Source organism: Nycticebus coucang, chromosome 5 (genome assembly GCF_027406575.1).
Source record: "Nycticebus coucang isolate mNycCou1 chromosome 5, mNycCou1.pri, whole genome shotgun sequence".
NCBI lineage: Eukaryota > Metazoa > Chordata > Mammalia > Primates > Lorisidae > Nycticebus > Nycticebus coucang.
The window spans coordinates 89,176,979-89,197,479 of NC_069784.1; the positions used below are offsets into that span (position 1 = coordinate 89,176,979).

The 20,501-nt window shown below is 37.7% G+C and overlaps 1 protein-coding gene across 1 annotated transcript in view; it reads right to left on the reverse strand.

The window, feature by feature from the left end:
* The window catches only part of LAMA4 (laminin subunit alpha 4), a 162,193-nt gene that overhangs the window by 42,299 nt on the left and 99,393 nt on the right, over window positions 1-20,501 (reverse strand). Inside the window, exons 12-18 of the mRNA XM_053591244.1 lie at window positions 18,970-19,086; window positions 15,248-15,396; window positions 12,071-12,212; window positions 11,366-11,462; window positions 5,825-5,941; window positions 4,110-4,289; window positions 959-1,098 (exon numbers count right to left, since the gene is read on the reverse strand). Of these exons, the coding sequence (XP_053447219.1) occupies window positions 959-1,098; window positions 4,110-4,289; window positions 5,825-5,941; window positions 11,366-11,462; window positions 12,071-12,212; window positions 15,248-15,396; window positions 18,970-19,086 (942 nt within the window). The remainder of the gene's footprint in view (window positions 1-958; window positions 1,099-4,109; window positions 4,290-5,824; window positions 5,942-11,365; window positions 11,463-12,070; window positions 12,213-15,247; window positions 15,397-18,969; window positions 19,087-20,501) is intronic.

The window sequence follows — 20,501 nt, forward strand, 5'->3', positions numbered from 1 at the left end:
CAACTTAGTTGGTATGCAATTCCTCAGCCAAGATTGTAGGTGGTAAATTAAAGCTTCACACAATCTATGTTGTACCAGATAATTTGTTTTTATTTTTTCAATGAAAACAATATTTATTGGTAAAATGAATAAGCAACAACAGCTAAAAGTTTAAAATTTAAAACTTAAAATTATAAAAATTTACTAAAACTGGATTAAAAATTGTAGAGTAACAGCTCTGGAGAAAACTTCCAAGAGAATTAAATGAGTATTAGAATTATAGCCAGTACATTGGCTATTTTTCAATTCACTTATTCTTGGTATCAAGAGATTCCATAAGGTCTACTGACAGTTTTGGGTTTTTTTTTTTCCTTTTGCCTAGGATACAGCGACATGTACTTGAAAAATACCTCAGAGATTTTTCTATGTGCCATTTTGAAATTAGGATACTGGTGATAATTGGGTGTTTTTAGTTTTCTTAAGTTTCTATTTTATTATTTTTTTTATTGTTGGGGATTCATTGAGGCAGAGAATTTCTTGAAGGGGACAGACGGAAGGAAAAGATTATTTCATATGGTAATTGCACTAAAACAGCTGTTAAAATAATGACTACTACAACTAATAATGAATGGAGTTTTTTAAATTGAAATTTGATTTCTTTTCCTATATTAGCTTTGTGGACTAGGTTAACTCTGTGGTTCTTAATCCTCACTACACAGTAACATGGGTGCTTCTAAACAATACAGGGGTTGAACCCTGCTTCTAGAGAGTCTGATATATCACTTTGGGTTGGGACCAGGAATTAGTTTATTTTTCAGAGCTCCTCCTGTGATTCTAATGACCAAATGGGGCTCAGAACTACTGAGCTGGATAATAGAGTACAAAGGTCCCAGGCTCTGGAAGCTGCCTGAGGAGTTGCAGCTAAGCTCCAGCCACGCTCGTGATCACTGAGTAACCAATGACTCCCTTCATCTGTTACCTTGCTGGCGACACTTCTGGTCTGAGCAATGAGCTCTCGAATCCTCTGGATGCTGGCAGAGACATTGCTTGCTGGCCGCTTCTGCTCAACCACACGAAGCTGATCCAGGAGCTGAGGGACAACCTCTGTCAGATTTCTCACTGCAGTTAACAGAAACGTAATCACTGGAGTAAATATCTTCATATTCAGTGCATTTTAGCAAGCAGATGAAGAGATGGCAAAAACACACGATTCATTTTGGTAGAACTATAAGAAATTATCTTTAATCTTGAAAACTTAAAAGTAAAGCCCAAAGCATCATCAGTTTCTATTTTGTGACATGGAGAGTGTCTATGGATTTATCAATTGCAGGTGGGGCTTGCTAATGTCCATTTCTAAAGGGCAGGATCCATGACAACTATACAGATGTTTCTTTTACCTATGGCACAGGTTCTGCTTGTTTTTCTGAAATAACAGATATAACAGGGCAAAAGGAGGGGGAAAGGCTGTTTTCCAGAAAGCCTATACACAAATCACACTGCTGCGGCTGCTGTCCTGGCAGAGGCAGAGCCGGGTGGTGCAAACCAGGTGGCACCCAGAAGAGAGACAGTTGTGCCAGGGCGAGGGTGGGCAGTTATGGTCTACGGGCCCAGGCAAGGATGATGCTGCAGGCAGATAATACTGGCATCTTTTTTGTTTTTATCCCTGGGCTTCCTGCTAGAGAACAAAACAACCATTGAGTGTTGGGGATGGGGGAACAGCGAAAGAGGAAGTGGCCAGAATGGGGCACACACTGTCCTGTGTCCCCGAGCCTGTGGCTGATCTACTTCTTTTTTTTGTTTTGAAAGCATAATGTTCCTGTAGAAAAAAAATCACAAATCATAAGGACATAGCTCGATGACAGAAAAATGACATAACTTTTCCCAAAGTTTCATTGACTGAACGGTGGCTCTTAAAGTGTGGTCCCCAGAGGAATAGAATGGCATCATCAGGGAGCTTGTTAGAAAAGCAAAGTTTTTGGTCCTGCCTCAAAACTATTGACTCAAATTCTGGGAGTGGAGTGATTTGTATTTATTAAGTCTCCAGGTGATTCTAATGCACATTTATGTTTGAGAACCACTAGATGAGGGAATGGGTGTTTTTCAGGTACTCTCCTAAGAGCAGGACCGCAGTAGTGGTCATGTAAACCAAGCCTAAGCAGTGGTTCTCAACCTTCCTAATGCCACGGCCCTTTAATACAGTTCCTGTGGGTCACGACCACTATGCTAAGGGCATTAGCAGCTGGGCAAGAGAGAGCCTCTTACTAAAGACAAACCAAATGCACATTCAGGAGACTACATCAGCACGGAGCAAGGAAACATCTCTTCTCTGTATTTAGGAAACAAGGGGTTTCTCCAGCACATGGAATGGAATTAAGTAAAATAATAGCAACTATTAGTTTATTCCATTGATTAATATATGGTAAATATTTGTTGTTTGGATCACTGACCACAATAGATATTTTATAGCATAATAGTCTTTAAAAATTAGAGATAATAAAGCACATTTAAAGCATTATATTAAATTTTGACTATAAAAATTTACATGAGAGTCCCTTCTGCCCTCAGTTCTCTCAGAAAAAGGATGTCACCTTTTATCAGAATCCCTATAAAGTTTCTCACAGTAAGATACACTCTCTCACTTAAAAATGCTATTTGAGGAAAACACAGTAGGCTAAAACAATTTCAATAGTGTTAGTTCTGGATACTTATTGAAATCACTTGGTAGGTCTGGTAAAAAAAAAAGAAAGAAAATAAATTTAATACATATTTAGTAAATATTCCTGAGGCAATTATCTTTAGATATGTAAATGTTGGGCGTCATGTAAATAAATCTCTTAAAGATAAAATTTTAAAAGCACTTAAATGAGTAGTTACATGGAAGAACTCATGAACATATACAATAGAACGTCTAATGTTGGCCACCTCCCAATGTGAACCACCTCCATAAGGTGACCTAATGTTCATAGATGGGCACCACACATACCAGTACAGGAGGCCTAGTTTGTTATGTTGACCACCTCTGTATGTTGACCAGTTTGCTACAGTCCCTTGGGTGGTCAACTTACAGAGGTTCTATTTTACTTAAAAGATGAATAGGGCTGGGTGCAGTGGCTCATGCCTATAATCCCAGCACCTGGGAGGCCTAGGCTGGTGGATTGCCTGAGCTCACAGGTTCGAGACCAGCCTGAGCCAGAGTGAGACCTCATCTCTAAAAATAGCCAGGCATTGTGCTAGGCACCTATAGTCCCGGCTACTTGGGTGGTTGAGAAAAGAGAATTGTTTAAGCCCAAGAGTTTGAGGTGGCTGTGAGCTATGATGTCACAGCACTCTACCAAGGGTGACAAAGTGCTGACACTTTTGTTTTTGACAAAGTCAAAACAAAAGAACATGAATACAAGTTGTTTTTTCATTCAGATGCAAGTGATGGTAATATATTGTGCAAAACCATATTGCAGAACTAAAAGTTCTGGTCATGATATTGATAGACATTGATATTTAAGAGGTTATGAAGAGACTGAATAAAAATATCGGAATGTAAAAAAGAAAAATTCTCAAATATTACACAATTTTAATTCCTATGTGCAACTAAATTAAGTAGCTATTAAGATACTTCATTTTCACAGCTGCTAAATTATATATTCAAGGTGGCCAACCCACTGTTCTTAAGATAAAGCTGGACTTACGTTTGGCTATTTTTAGTTCTTATTTGTATTGGTAAAGAAAAAGTAATACTGTTTAGTCAAAGTGTTACATTAAATTTCGTAATTTTTTTCCCCAAAAGGAAATAGTATTCTATTAAGGTTATTTAACATTTGTTTATCTTCTTCCCTAATGGACCAGTTTTACATTGATACAAACAACTGCTACCATTATTTCACACAGAAGAAATTATGACTCTTTCCCCATCTATCTAGTGTTTATTTACATGAAATATGTAGATTTCATATGTATACACATGGGCATATGTGTTGACAGATAGATGAACTGAACAAATTGTCTTTTTCTAAGCTAATTTCTACATATTCCAATCCAAAACCTAAATGAAGAAAATTATTTCTTAACACAAAATGTGTAGAGTTTGATGGCCCAGTCCTCAATTGGATTCAAACCGCGAAGTTTCTAAGTGATACCTGCATCTCTAGCAGAATCCACAGCAGTGTTGTAAGCAGAAGAGTCAAAACGCTGAAGGTTCTGTGACCAGGTGGTTAGATTGTTGGCCATGGGGGCGGTGGCCCGTTGGACCTCCATTGTCGTCTTGTTCACCTCTGCGGTGATCAGCTGGGACTGACCCAGGCGCTGCTGAGTATCACCTTCAAACAGCAGAAAGTCACTCACTTTGCAGAGAAATGACACATTTATTGGGGAACTTTAACATCTGTTTAATTGCTGGGATGAAACAGACCTCAAATTTTGGGCTCTTAAGCAAAACAAAGATCTTTAAATATACGTTAATTACGGTATAAGTTAGGTGCACAAGAATAGTGTAAACAGTATTAATAAGTGAGTTTGAGAGACTCTAAGGTCTTATTAAAACCATGTGGCTCACTTAAAATGTTTTAAAATTAAAAGGTCAATTTTATGATAGTATTTCCTGAGGTTAGTGACCCTGTGAGATAGCCATAAAAATGCATATGATATTGGAACTCATAAAAGGATTGTGTCTGAAATTCAGTGTAAATAACACCTTCTTTTTGAAAAAAGTATTCCTGTGGAACACTTTTGCCATAAAAATGATGCTATAGTACAGAATTTACTAAGGGAAAGGTATTTTTTAATGAGAAAAGCGAGTGTCAAAAGATGACCATTAGTGAATTCCTATTTTTGTTAAAAAATTACACATTTAAAATAAAAATGATGTGAGTTTAGAACAAAGATTTTTTGCAGGGTGATGGGATCATGGCTGATTTTTCTTCTCTATATTTTCTAACTTTTCTATAGGGTTGTGTATTACTTTGGTGTTATAACTTCCTATTTCTAAAGCGAGGAAACATTACACTCAGCCTCACTTGCTCTGGATTCTGATAAATGTTGGTTTGAATTCTGGATCTTCTTCTTACCAGCTGTGGCTGTTGGAGCACGTTCCCTAACCCTCACAAGCCTCAGGGTTCCCATCGGCCTAAAGGCGAGTAATACTTATCCTCCGTGAGAGTAAGTCACCTGGAACCCTTTTCTCAGTGTCCTGCACATAGTTAAGCATCAATAAACAGAAGCTCTGATGATGACCCCTCTCCTGGCCAGAGCTTTGGTGGACCTCAGAACCGCAGCTGGGATGTGCTCCTTTTAGTAAAACACCCAGATTCAGCAGCGGTGTTTTAATTTTCACTGTGCCAAGGAAGGCACATCTTCCAATTGTATCTTCAAGATACTGCAGACACGGACTGTGTTCTTGTTTCTCTATTTGGGCTCTTTGGTCTCCCTGCTTTATATAGTAAGGATGACTTGACATTTTACAGAGAGAAGCTGTTGATCATTGGGGCCAAAGAAATCCAATAACCAAATTAGGGCATGCTGTTAACGAGGAAGGAAGTTCATCAGAAAGCTGTTACGGAGCAGTATAAACAACATGCTCCCACTAACACACACACACTTGTACTCACACGCAGAAAAGATTGGAAGAAAATGCTCTCAAATGTAATGGTCACAGTAGGTGGTGTGATTACAACTTTTGCATTTATTTTCTTCTTTTTCTTTTCTAAGACTTTTGGGGGGTGATGAACATAAGTTCCTTTGTCATCAGAAAAACATTATTTATTTGTAAAAAGAGACAAGTAAGGAACCATTTAGTCCTTCCCCGAAGGTTTATCTTACCCACCAGATGAGACCAGAGCTCTCCCTGTGCACCTACCTCGCTCTGCTGCTTGCAGCTGTTTAACAGCATCGTTTAGTCTGTTTTTTAGGGTGCTCTTCCTTGCCAGGGCTCCCCCCACGCGCCTGCTGGTGTCAGCCACTGCCTCTTCGCTGCCTGTGGAGAAGCAGCAGAAAGAAGTAGCAGCTGGGCTAACGTGCCTCAAGAACGTCTCCATTTCAACAAGGAAAATCCTGATCTGTACCATGGAGTCATCTGCAATGTTCTGAATACTCTGAACCACAGGTTATCAGTTCTGGAAAGCAGCATTTAAAATGAGAGGTTTTAGGATTGCAGGAAACTTGCAACACTGCTTGGGAGTGACTTAGGATGCCATAAGGGTTAATTTCTTTGAAAAATATGACACTGCTGTGACTAACAAGACCTAGTAGATACAATTGGTAAAGTGCTAAAAAGAAAAAAGTCTTTTTATAGGATGATGACTGGATATATAAAAATAATGTTTTCTTATGCTGGCGTGGATGTGGAGAGAAGGGAACACTTTTACACTGCTGGTGGGACTGCAAACTAGTACAACCTTTCTGGAAGGAAGTATGGAGAAACCTCAAAGCACTCAAGCTAGACCTCCCATTTGATCCTGCAATCCCATTACTGGGCATCTACCCAGAAGGAAAGAAATCCTTTTATCATAAGGACACTTGTACTAGACTGTTTATTGCAGCTCAATTTACAATCGCCAAAATGTGGAAACAGCCTAAATGCCCACCAACCCAGGAATGGATTAACAAGCTGTGGTATATGTATACCATGGAATACTATTCAGCCATTAAAAAAAAATGGAGACTTTACATCCTTCGTATTAACCTGGATGGAAGTGGAAGACATTATTCTTAGTAAAGCATCACAAGAATGGAGAAGCATGAATCCTATGTACTCAATTTTGATGTGAGAGCGATTAATGACAATTAAGGTCACAGTGGGGGTGGGGGAAGGGGAGAGCAGAGAGAGAAAGAAGGAGGGAGGGGTGGGGAAAGGAAGAGCAGAGAGAGGGAAGAAGGGAGGGGGTGGGGCCTTGGTGTGTGCCACACCTTTTGGGGGCAAGACACGATTGCAAGAGGGACTTTGCCTAACAAATGCAATCAGTGTAATCTGGTTTATTGTACTCTCAATGAATCCCCAACAATAAAAAGCATTAATTTTTTCTTGTTTTGATAAAGTTTTTAATTGATATATAGCATATATCAATAAAAAGGCGTCCATTACATGTGCACAGCTTGACAATTTTTCACAAAATGAGCACAAAATATAACCAGCACCCAAAATGAGACAATAGAAACTTCATCAGTACCCTTGAAGCTCCCTAGGGAGGACCCTATGATTACCCAAAGACAACCATTTCTGAATTTTAAATTTTAGCTTCATCTGTTAGTTGTGTCTGTTTTAAAACTTTAAATGAAAAAGATGATACAGTATTATAATCTTTTATATCTTTGTCTTAATCTATACTCTATTGAATCTTCCACTCAATGAAACTTGATGTTACACTTTTAAGTCTTCCAGCTTTGTTTTTATTCTTCAAGATTGTCTTAGACATTCTTGTTTTTTTCCTTTCACAACCATAGAAATTCCAGAATCATTCTGTATCTACATACAGTTCTGGTACTTTAATTAATATACTAGGGATAAATTTGGGGGAATTATCATTTTTATAAATTTGAATCTCCCACTCAATGAATATGGCTTTTATTTGTCTTTTTTAGGTCTCAATCCTAATTAAATAAATTATCATTTTTATAAATTTGAATCTCCCACTCAATGAATATGGCTTTTATTTGTCTTTTTTAGGTCTCAATTCTTATTTAGATCTTTAATTTCCTTTAGTAGAGTGCCATAGTTTTATGTATAGCAATCTTAGCATCTTTGATCAGATTTGTTTCACATTTTTGTTGTTATTACCAATGCCGTTATGTTCAAAACTTAATTTCCCATTGTTGTATATAGAATTAAACTGAATTTTCACACTTTGAATTGGTAATGTGGAGTATCCTTGTCTTGATTTCAATCTTAGGAAACTTTCAACATTTCAATATTATTATAATATTAAATATAATGTTTTCTAAGTATTATTTTAGTATTCTTTATTAGATTATGAAAGTTTCCATCTATTCTTAGTTTGCTAAGAGTTTTTTAAGTCATGAATAGGTATTGAGTTTTGTTAAATGATTTGCCTGCATGTAGTGAGATGATCATATGAATTTCTCTTATATTCTTTGTGGTGAATTATAATTGCTATTTTAAATGTTAAACTATCTTTGAAAACCTGGAATAAACTCAGGATGGTTCTCATATATTGCCATTTGTATATGTGCTAGATCTGATTTGCTAATATCTTCATTAGGATTTTTACATCTCTATGTAGAAGAGAATTTAGCTTGTAATTTTTCTTTTTTATAATGTCCTTATCTGGTTTTGGTGTCTAAGTTTTAGTTGCTTCATAATGTAAGTTGGAGAATACTTTCTTAACAGTTTGTGTAAGAGTGGTGTTATTTCTTCTTTAAATGTTTGAAAGAATTCACTGAGGAAGCCATTTGAGCTTTGAGATTTAATGGTCGGATTTATTATACATATGTATGATATGACAATCCTATCAGATTTTCTATTCTTTTTGCATTGGTTTTGATAAATAGCCTTTTTCTTACAAAATTATTCTTGAAATTATGTTTGTAAAACAATTCCCAAACCTGGGTTATCTCTGAGCAAATCTCAAAAGGACATATCTACCAGTAATTTTTTGTTTTTGTTTGTGCTTTGTTTAATTCCAAAGCATTGAGAATTTTATGTTTTTTGACAAACAGCAAAATAGTTTTATCACTTCTCATTATACTCTTCTCTTCATCAGCAATAAGAGCTTGGTAAATATACTTCCTCCCATGGCACACTTTCTCTTTCCTATTGTATTGTCTTGGTGTGGTTGGTTTATTGTTACCCTTTTCCCCCCATAGATGTGTATATAATGGGTATTTAATGGGGAAAGGTTTAGTTGATACTATCCCTAAGTACAGTGTAACCAAATATAAGCACTTCTTTCTTATTCTCTCTAGGTAATGTGGAGCGTTTCCTAGAATTTAAAGAGAGACCTTAAACATGCTTTACAGCTTTATTGCACCCTAATTCTCTCTTTCTAGTTTCCATTTTTAAATACTGTGTTACGAACAATGTTTTTGCTCTTATTATAGGGTTTTGTGACTGCAAAAGACACTGTCCAATCCATTGAGAAATAATATATTGAACTCTCTATCTTGGAGCTCTTGATAAAAATGGGAGAAAAAAATGATATTGGGTTCAATATTTATAAGAAGAAAGGTTTCACAAAAAGTGTGTTCTAGATGGAACTTTCTGTCTTACACAAAAATTTTTCATTTTGCAAATGAAGTAGAAGATTCCTTTAAAAAGCAGCCTCCTGCATCTTACAAGGGTACATGTGAAACTCACTAAATGTAGAATATAAATGTCTTAACACAATAACTAAGAAAATGCCAGGAAGGCTATGTTAACCAATGTGATGAAAATATGTCAAATGGTATATAAAACCAGTGTATGGTGCCCCATGATTGCATTAATGTACACAGCTATGATTTAATAATAAAAAAATAAATAAATAAAATTACTCTTACAGGAATTAAAAAAAAAAGCAGCCTCCTGAGATTATTATAGATTAACTACTTCATATAAATAATGAGGAAAAGGAAAGTTGGGAAATAAAGATGACTAATTTTTGAAAGTCATTTGGAAATAAAGAAACAATAATCTAAAATAATGTTGTAATTTAGTAGATGATTATGGCTTAATGTGAAAACCTGAAACTAGATCTGCAAAATGTTCAAAGACGCTGATACCCAGAGATTTATTTGACATAAAACATGAAACTTTGAAGGGATGTCATTCCCAAAATAGAAAAGTTGCTTTCTGGAGGTTCAATAACTCAATAAGGACAGGATTAAAAAATATGTTATAAATTATTCAGAAAAATAAAATACATGTATTTAAGTCACAGTATCTAACCAGAACATGTTAGATACTGTGACTTGGATATGTTAGTGGTCTTCACAATACAAGAAACAAAAGCAATAAATAGATGTAGCAATATTTACTCAGAAATACTTTATTGTAAATATTCTAATTCTTTACTACTAATATTCTAATTATTTTCCAAAGACTATGATCAGGTCTAGACTTATATAATAAAGTAATTGGACTTACACAATAGATTAATTAGAATAGAGAAATTCAGCACTTTTTCTTGCCTTTGTTTACCCAGAAAAAGAAAATAACAGTTGCAAAGTAATTAAATAGTTAAATATTCCGAATATGAAAAACAAAGCGCATTTATCTTCTATATAATGGCTCTTGGCAAAAGGAAAAAGGGAAAATGCACCATTAGATTTGAGATTAATTGCTTTGATAAAACTGTGTAAGAGTTCTCAGTTTCAAACTTGGCCTTTGTTTTCAGTTGGTAGCTGAAGTTAACTAGATAATGAATTGCCAGCCTCATTAGTCAATGCTCAAATATCCTTAGAAATTAGTTCATTACCTAAGAGATGAATAATGTTTAGTGAAATTCTTAGTCCATGCCATTGTTTTTAAGGGTAAACTCAAAAGCTTCAAAATGAACTAAGGCGACTTCATTTTATTGTTCCATCCCTCTGCCATGCTTGGATGTGCATGCTGTAGCAGATGCAAACCCTCCTATTTGGAAGTATTTCTTTCCATATGGTTATTTGGTTTGTCTTAAATACAGTAAACTGTGCAGAACACAAACTACAAGAAAGTGCAACTAACCAGATGGCTTGGTGGTACCCTGCCACCTTAATTGATTCTCGCAGTGATGGCCCATTCCTTTGTGGCAAAAATGTTAAAGCCTCTTCTGAATTGTTCAAGAAAGATGAAAGTGGCAGGGCATGGTGGCTCACGCCTGTAATCCTAGCGCTCTGGGAGGCCAAAGTGGATGGATTGCTTGAGCTCGCAAGTTTGAGACCAGCCTGAGCAAGAGCAAGACTCCATCTCTACTAAAAATAGAAAAGAAAAAAAAAAAAAAAAAACTGAGGCAAGAGGATCGCTTGAGCCCAAGAGTTGGAGGTTGCTGTGAGCTATGATGACACCCCATGGCACTTACCCAGGGCGACAGACTGTGTGTCAAAAAAATAAATAAATAAAAATAGAAAAAGGAAAGTATGGGCAATATAGTTTTAGTGCTAAATGTATTTTATGGCATTTTTCCCCTTAAAAATTGGTATTTATGGTAAATTTCTATTAATCAGCCTATTTGATTAGCAAACACATCTGCCATATGCTATAAAAATGTATGTTTCCACGTAGTTTCACTACATGAGAGGTTTTTTTAAAATCACAATTTATTTTCAAATTTTTGCTTTTTTATAACTTGACTCTGAGCAGGGACTATCGATGCATTATTCATTGTAATGTTGTTTACTTTTTAATCTTAGAAGTCTCTGTCTGCATGCATGAAAGGAAGGAAGCAGCTATAAACCAGAAGGAAGATGGGAAAGTGAAGATATTTACTAGAATCCGCCCTTGCTTGGAGTTCTCTGGCTTGATTGAGGAGGTTCTCGCTTTCATCTTTATGGTAAATGATTTGAGTATCAATCCCACTCACAGCCTACAAAGGAATTGGGCGGAGAGAGTAAAAGTGACAGCAGAAGAAATCAACTGTTCATGGTTCTGGGACTTAAATGACACAGTCTATCTGCTCAGCACTGAGTAAAATTCATAGTTTCATTTTCAGAGCTCAAAGTCAAGATGGATTGTGAACATGAGAAAACAAAATCTTTGGCATTTTCAAGATAAATGTTTTTTCAGGAAAGTTTAGCGAACAGTGCACCTTGGCCAAGGTCCCAGCAAAGTGCCTATCACACAGAAGCTGCTTAATAAATAATTTTGAGTTGAAAACAATCTGAATACATGCATAAAGTATCTTCTCTACCAGCAGGAGCTAGTCTTCATATTTTTCTTCAGGGACTTTGGCTAAAATAGCTGTCAAAGGAAACGGTACTTTCTGACTGCAGTGCGGCACATCTGAAGAACTTACAGATTGAAATCTTCCTGGCTTAAGTAAAACCGTCTTTCCTTTGCTTTCCTGGGCTTTCTGCAATTTGTGCCTTTGGATATTACGTTGGAAGCTCCCGAGAGATGACATCAGAAAATAGGAAAGGCATAGAGGGGGGAAAGACAACATATAAATGAACTTTCAAAGAGGGGAATACTCACATCATAGATTCGGTCAGTGATGTTCAGAGTGAATTCTGCCGTTTCATTGGCTTCGCTTACATAATTGACAATATTTTCATAGACATTCGATGCATCCAGAGCCTTCTGTACCAGCCCATTCATATCTGAACTGTGCAATTTTCTGTTAACAAACACACTTGTCTTTATTTCTCCTTCAGAACTCCTTGGGAGATGGGGCCGTTTGTAGGGCTTGATCCTAATACTTTCAACATCACAGATCTTCCTTCCTACTATTCAAAGTCACCTGGCTTGGCAAGGTTTTCCTGCGCCATCTTTGCTAGGGTCACATCTCTACAGTTCTCTTCCTCGGTTCGTCCAAGCCTTTGCTCCATTTTATTATATTATATTATATTTTTTTATTAAATCATAGCTGTGTACATTGATACCTTTGCCACATTTTAGCCCCATGGCAGCTGCTTGCCTGGCAGTAGTCCTCAGGAAAGGGAATAATGATTTAAAAACAGTATTCTGGACCTCTTCAACAAAACATTTGTTTATGTGGTGGAGGTCAGGCAGAGGAATGAACCCACAGTCACTGTCACCTCCTGTGTATGCAAATCAATATTGTTATTCCCTTTGCATGAAGGACGCTGATGCTGAGAGGGTGCATATGGCCCGGGGCACGCACTGCTAGGGTATGCCACACTCCTGAGGCCTGGCTGCATTCTGTAAGCATACAGCCCCACCTCAGTCCCTCTCTGGCCTGTGTAAGGCTCATGGAACTTTTACTGAGTCCCTGACATGGATTGGACACTCTCACACACAGGGTCTGAAAGCAGCCTGAGCCTCTGAGGATTGGTGTGCGTATGACATGGGATAAAACATAAATGCCTGCTGTCCTGTGCCTGGCATCCAGTAAACATTAGAACTTATGATTGTATCTAAACTATTTCCTGAATTGGAATTTCAAATTCTACATAGGTCTCCATCATTTATATTATTGACAAATTCTTCTCCCCTCTAGAATATAAAATCTACCACACCTTCCATAGTTCATCTAAAAATAAATTAATTGTGTTCAGTCTTAAATCCACCGTTTTTTTTTCTCGGTCCCAAACATTGATGATTAGTGTCACAGCATCGATAACCTCTGGAAGGTCCTCTGTGATCCAGGAATGACAGTACCGAGTCCACTCTGGCTCTTCCTGGCCTGCTGAGCTCAGGTGGTTGTTTCTCAGCCCCCTGAGTGCTCTCTCAGGCTCAGAGAGACCTCTCTGGACGTCCTCCACTACTTCCCCCTCCTTCGTACAAGGCTCTCATTATTCTGTCTCCTCTGCAGCAGGGCTGACTTATGCCCTAGGCACAGTAGGGACTCAAAATGTTTTCATTTCATCTTTTAAAAATCAGAAGAAAAATGTGAAGATAATAGTAATGCTTATGTTAGTCTTTATGTCAACACAACCATGAAATAAAGTTTGTAATTTTAATTTTTTAATGGAGACATCGCTTCTTGGCCTTTTGGCTAAGATCAAGTGTAATTTTTTAATGGAGAAAAGGGCTCATCAAAGCAAAAGTAACCAGGGTCCATTGAAGTCATAATGCACCTCTGCCCTGTAGAAGTGATTCTAATCCAAATATTTGCTATTTGTACTTCCCTACAACCTTTTCTTAGAAATGGCCCAGAGAGTAAACTCTGAGGAAGGCAGATTAAAAAAAAAAATTTAAAAGAAAGGGGTAAAAGAAAGTCTTACCAATGTGTATCAGTATTTAAAAATTTTTCTGGCTAAGGTGGTAAGATACACCAAACAGCTTGAAACAAAGCTTCAGTGCCTTGTTTTTATTACTAGGCATAAAACAAGTACTATCTAAATATTCAAAATAAAAATGTGCTTTTCACATGAAAGCTTCTCAATGAATCATGTCTGTTTTTGACCACAGCATACAAATCATTGTGTACGTCAGACAGATGTTGAAGAATATTTACATTTCAAAGGGAATGTAGATAAATTCAAATGTTTCTATGAATATATTTAGACAGAAATAGTCTAAGCACAATGAAAATTGATCCTTCTGATCATGTTTCTTGTAAAGCATGTAGTAACTTGGTTAGGAGAATCCCACCAGAGCCCTGTTTGTTGCAGAGTGGCAGTTAGAGGAGCTACGTTTTAGGATTCTAATCAGTGGGATGTAGTTGCTAAAATGATAAAAGAATGATGAAGACAGCTCTCAGAAACAATATTCCACCCATACAGTATCTTACCCCAAAACAGCACTTTATCTAAGCTCCATGTTATTGCATCATCAAAGGCACATTTTCTAGGGCCATGCCACTGGGCTGGACATTGCTCTATCTCACACACCAAGATTTTGTGTGACCTCTGTGATCTCTCCCCCTCTCCCTCTTCCTCAGTATATTTGGAAGATTTGAAAATTTTGCCAATCAGAAGTAAAAGGGGGATTTATGTTTGCAACAGAAGTAAATACTGGTTCTTATTTTATTCATAACCCTTACTGGTTCTTATTTCTAACTGCTAGTTCTGAAGTCTTTATAATGATCTCATTATTTGCCTGTTATGTCAGGGTCATGAATTCAATTCTAACTTTCAGTACATTTCAATTAACATTAATTGAGAGCCCAGGGGAAGCAGGACTCTCTTTGAGATGCTGCAAGGAAAATTGTCAATTGATTTTCTCTTAACAGGTGTTGAAATCAAATAGTTCTTGCTGAGCACTGCAGAGTGACTGGAGTATTTACCAGAAGTCAGTTAACCACCTTTACTTAAGACACTTGAGTGTGGAAAGCTAATGCTGCTATTGAAATAAATAGCTGATAGTAGAATTAGACTTTGTAAAGGGATCTGATTTATTTAATAATGTTAAATTTATTTATTTAATATGCAGCAGTGATAGCCTCTAACCAAAAGGTCTTAGGATACCCTCTTAACTGTGGAATAGAACCCCTAGCACTCAACCAAGAACACAGCCCTCTAATAGGGCATACATTTTTTAAATCAAAAAACTGTCTCCCTAAAACAATTGCAACAAATAATAATTGACTCTTAGAGGGGCAACCAACCAACAAACAGATCAACAAACAAATCCAACCCAAGCCAACCTGCTGAGATTGTATCCCAGTAACTCTAGCATGTGAAATGGAATAAAAATATTTTAGTCAGCCCATGTGTAATATTTGCATTTCTAAAGCCAAGACATTACCTGATCGATTCATCAGCTTCTTGTTGGAGGTTCTGTGCATGGTCAGTGGCTTCTTGGACTAAATCATGGTTGAGGTTACTTAAGTTAGATAGTTTTACTCGTAGTTCATTTGTGGCTCCATCTATTTCTGCATAAATACCTGATGTATTCTAAAGAAACAAATTTTAAAAAATTAATTGAATTTAGAAGACTTAAAACATTTTTCCTAGGGAGCCCCTGAAGATATTCTCTATTCTTCCTTATTATGAAGTTCAGTACATTTCAGACCAGGCCCACATAAGTCTGAAATACATAAATAGATATTTATCTATTAAATATTTCTCCTGCATTTTCAACTCCTTCTTATCAGTTGATTGCTTCCCTAGCATCCATACATGCTCTCCCATTTCAGATCTAAAACCCAAACTAAACAAGAACCTCCCATTATCCACACATTCTTCTAAAATTACTGTGCTATGTTTCCCTTCCTACCAAAAGATTATTATTATTATTTTTTTTTTGTAGAGACAGAGGCTCACTGTACCGCCCTCGGTAGAGTGCCGTGGCATCACACGGCTCACAGCAACCTCCAGCTCCTGGGCTTAGGCGATTCTCTTGCCTCAGCCTCCCGAGCAGCTGGGACTACAGGTGCCCGCCACAATGCCCAGCTATTTTTTTTGTTGTTGTTGCAGTTCGGCCGGGGCTGGGTTTGAACCCAACACCTTTGGTATATGGGGCCGGCGCCCTACTCACTGAGCCACAGGTGCCGCCCCCCAAAAGATTATTTTTTTTTAAAAGAAGAAAGTTGTCCCTACTTTCTCACTTTCTATTCACTATTTTGACTTACTTCAGTCTGGTTTCTACCCCACACCCCATCCAAACTTAAGTTCCTTAATGACATCTAAGTTACTAGGTGCTATGAGCATCATTCAGATCTTCTCTTAGCTTTCAGCTACATTTCACGTGATTCACTACTACTCCCTGCCTGAAACTCATCTTGTAACAAAAGTGCCTGTGGTGTTAATCTAATCACAGGCCTATGATCTTGGCTGAGGATCACACAACTATGTAGATGATGCTTTATGACTTCCAGACTTGGCTCAGTTCTCAACGCTGAAAAAAGATTTGCCCTCTAGTTACCCAAATAGTGATTCTAAACACTGTCATCATTCCCAAGCCAAAGACATTTTCTTCTCCTAACCTCTTTTGTTTCTAAACAGATCACTTTCTTTTCTTTATTTGGAAGACATAAAGTGTTAACAGGGAACATTTCTTCCACACTCCGGATGTTTCTTCCCTCTGAAAGGAGCTTATTTAATGAAACTCCACCCGTTTCTTCACTCTGCTCTTATGAGAGGGAGTAATTTATTCTATCATTAAAGTTGGGAAGAATAACTGTACAGGATTTGCTCAACTCCATACTCCATCTCGGGAGCAAGCTGCCAGCAGAAAGTGAGTTTTCGTGTGTTCCTCCATGTAAAAACCATTTTGGGCAGAACCTCTGGTGTTGGCTGTCTGGGTGGGGACTATTGCCTAGTAGGACTGGGTATCAGCAACATGCTCTGCTAAGAGCACTAACACCAGGCCTTCACGGTAGCTGCATTAGAAATACGGTGATAATCTTGGTCTCCACATTTCTATTTTATTTATGCTCCAACTTGTTTGGAATTTGGGTTCTGGAAAGGGGCACTGTTTATAAGCAGCCCTCAGGAATTTCCCCAAATTTTTGCTACCGTCTCCCAGCGATTCTCCCCAAACCCTATACATTTATTTACAGCCACATTTATGCATACATTTTTCTCCAATTTTAAGAGGAAAATGTGTTCTTCTTCTGTATAACACATACTCCCCCATTTCCTCAGTGGCCATGTTTTCCATTATTCTTGCTCCCTAGCCACTGACTTTTCCAAATATGCCCAAGTTTCTCCCATTAAAAAACAAATGAATCCTGTCCTTTGACTCTAGATTTCCTTCTAGCTTCTTCATTGGCTGGGACACTGCACTTTGTAGAAATGGTTCTTGCCAAGATCCCCAACTTCTGACCCCAAATTGATAGATCCACTTGACATTTTCCCATCTTTATTTACAGGACCTCTCTCTGGCTTGTAACGGTGTTGGTTACCATCTCTGCTTAAAACTCTCTCTTTTCCTAGCTTCTGTGAACCCGTTGTCTCCTGGGACCTGTCTTTGCCCACCCAGGAAAGAGACCTTAGAAAGTGGTGTTCTTCAGGGTTGGACTCCAGCCTTGTCCTCCACTCTCAGTACACAGACTTCTCTCCCCAAGCCCAGTCCTGTAGTACTCTAATCCATTTTCCATCATCCTCCAGGAAAGGTGACCTTTCTCTTTAGAAAGTCTCATCATGTTAATTCTCTTCTCAGAATCAGCCAGTTGCTCCACAGGAATAAATCCAGTTCCTAAGCATACCCCTCCTCTGTCATCCATTTCTTCAGTTCTCCACCCCACTCTATTCCATGGTACGAACTTGACTGACTATTGCTTTAATGCTCCATAATTTTTTCTGACTCCTGTGCCTTTGCACATAATATTTGCCCTGTCTGGAATAATTTTCTTTTCTTTTCAAACTAATACACCTGGAAAAGTTCTACTAATCCTTCCAAATGAGCTCAAATATCACTTTCTTTATGTAGCCATCCCTAATCTCTTCAGGATGAATTAAGTATTGCCACATATTTCTGTTATCCATGTATCACATCATTGTAATAATTTTACATGATTATTTAACTCACCAGATCACACATTCCTAGGAGGCAAGAACTGAATTTAACTTATTATTTGTATTCCCAGAATGCAGCACAGTTCCTAGCACAAACAGTTAATTTTTACTGTGACAGTATTAAACCTCTAGCCATTTGGTTGGTCATCTGGGGAATAATACTTTGGGAGAAATTGTTAATTGTATAAACAGAAAAAATACCATAGGCCTTCCACCTGTATTCATGCATTCATTCATTCATTCAACAAATATTCACCATGTACCTACTATGTGGTAGGTACTTTTTCAGGAGAAAGAAAACCTATTAACAGCCTCTATTTTTAAGGAATTTACAATTTAGTAGGTAGATATAAGTAAAAAATAAGTGATTAAATAAGTGAATAAGATAATTTCAGAGAGTAAGAGTATTTTGAATAAAATACAACAGGTGGGATAGAATGGAGAGTGGTTGAGGGTATGGGGTTCATTTGCATTGAATGGTCATAAAGACACTGGCCATCTGAAGCTCTGAGGAGGAAAACCCAGGGTTTCTGGGCAGGGCTGCGTGGCCAAGTCTTCCCTACATGCAGTGCTGGCCCAGTGTCTGGCCAGGAGCATTTGCCCACGAGCCCTCCGAGTATGTATGGGGCAATGTCCAGCTGGTTCTGCCAGAAGACCTTGTAGGTGCTCCAGGAGCAGGCCCTGGGGGTGAAAGGAGGCGGATGGACTTGGACATCTTGACTATAGAAGCTGCTAATGATAGGTAGCCACTGAGGACTTGAAATATGGAGCTTGTGACTCAAGGAATACATTTTAAAATTTATTTTTTAATTTATTTAATTTTAGGTTAGTTTAAGTAGTCCTATGTGGCTAGTGGCCACCATACAATGCAAGAAAAATTCAATCATCTGATCTTGTTTTTATAATGCCTGATAACTTGATAGATTTGGATTGAATTTGATTATTTTTCTGCCACACTGTTCTAACTTGCTGAAAATACAAGATTGAACAAGTCATGTGGGTCCTTACCTTTATTATATCATCAAGTTCTGAAGCTGTCAGCCGAGGCATCATCAGAGAGTGCACAGAGGCTCTCAGGGAGGTGTTCACCACTTGCATTTGTTCCCTCACTCTCTCCTGCTGCTTCTGCAGGCAGGAAGAGCAAGGGCGAGAGAGAGAGAGAGAGAGAGAGAGAGAGAGAGAGAGAGAGAGAGAGGTGTCTTCAGGGAAAGCACCAGGGAGAGCAGTGAATGTCAACTTGCTGTCTTTGGACTCAGACAAATTTGGGTTCATATTGCAGCTCCATCCTTGCTGTGTGCCTTTGGGAAATACTACCTGTCTGGTGCTCAGTTTTTCATTTATAATATAGAGAGAAAATAAACACCTGAGGAGACTTAGAGCACTTAGCTGTGGATACGACTTATAACAGCAGCATCTGAGAGAGTTAGCACATTAGAGAGGGCATCTGACTCTTTCTTCATTATGTAAATGGGTCTATAGGAGAAGGAGTGAATACAGGCCCTTTGTTTGCAGTAACTGGAAAAGGTATTAAATAAAACCATTTTCATGTGCCAACTTTGGGCCTGGCACAAACAGCCCATTTGCAGAGGAATAGAATACATACAGAATGATGTAATATCTTTTTGAAAATTAAAAATAACCATATTATCAAAGCATAAAATCATGATATTGCTTCATATTACTTTGAGCTCTTTATTTTAAATGCTCAGATTTCTTGAGGAAGGAAATTGCCCATGTATTAACAGGGCTGTTTAATTCAGTTTAAATTCTTTAATTTCTATCTTTACTTTTGGGTTCTAGAGGCAGGGATGTTGTGATTCTGAAGAAATACTACGGGGCTTCAAATGAGTCCGAAGACTGAAAGCAACCCAGAATGAAATTTTAGAAGGGAAAATATAAGACTTAGTTTACAATTTGAGTAAAAAAAAATCAAAGGTCCTATAGAAATAGTAATTTGAGTTAGAGTTGAAATTGTACTTTAAGTTGGAGTTGAAATATATGTTATTGTTTAATTTAGGAGACCACAGAAATAATCACAGGAACTAGATTAGAAGGAAATATTTTAAAACTTTCCAAGTTCATCTTAATGGACTTTCTTTGGCCCTTGCGGTCTTTCTCAGTTTAGTGGGAAGAAGAATGAAACGATGTCTTCTCCAAGTGTGGTGCTACAGGGGTAGGTGTGGGTCTAGAGACAGAAAAGAATGACATTTGAATACCCCCTCAATGCAAGAACATTAAAAAATAAATGTCCTCTCAATATCCATCAAACTAATACAATGTGATGATCTAGGATCAATTGCTACAAGGAGAGGTATTTATACAGGTCTGCCCAAAGCAATACTGTACAATATGTGTGTTAAAGTATGTAAAGGAAGGGAGGCCAAAAGAAGGTTGGTACCATTGAGCTCCCTCAGAGCTGCCTTCCTTTCACCATGTCTGAGCCATGACCCCTTTTGTAACTCTTGCATCTGGGTTGCTATAAGAGAACAATGCTAACACCTTGAAGTCAGAGCCTAGCTTCAAAGCTGTGTGCCATACAT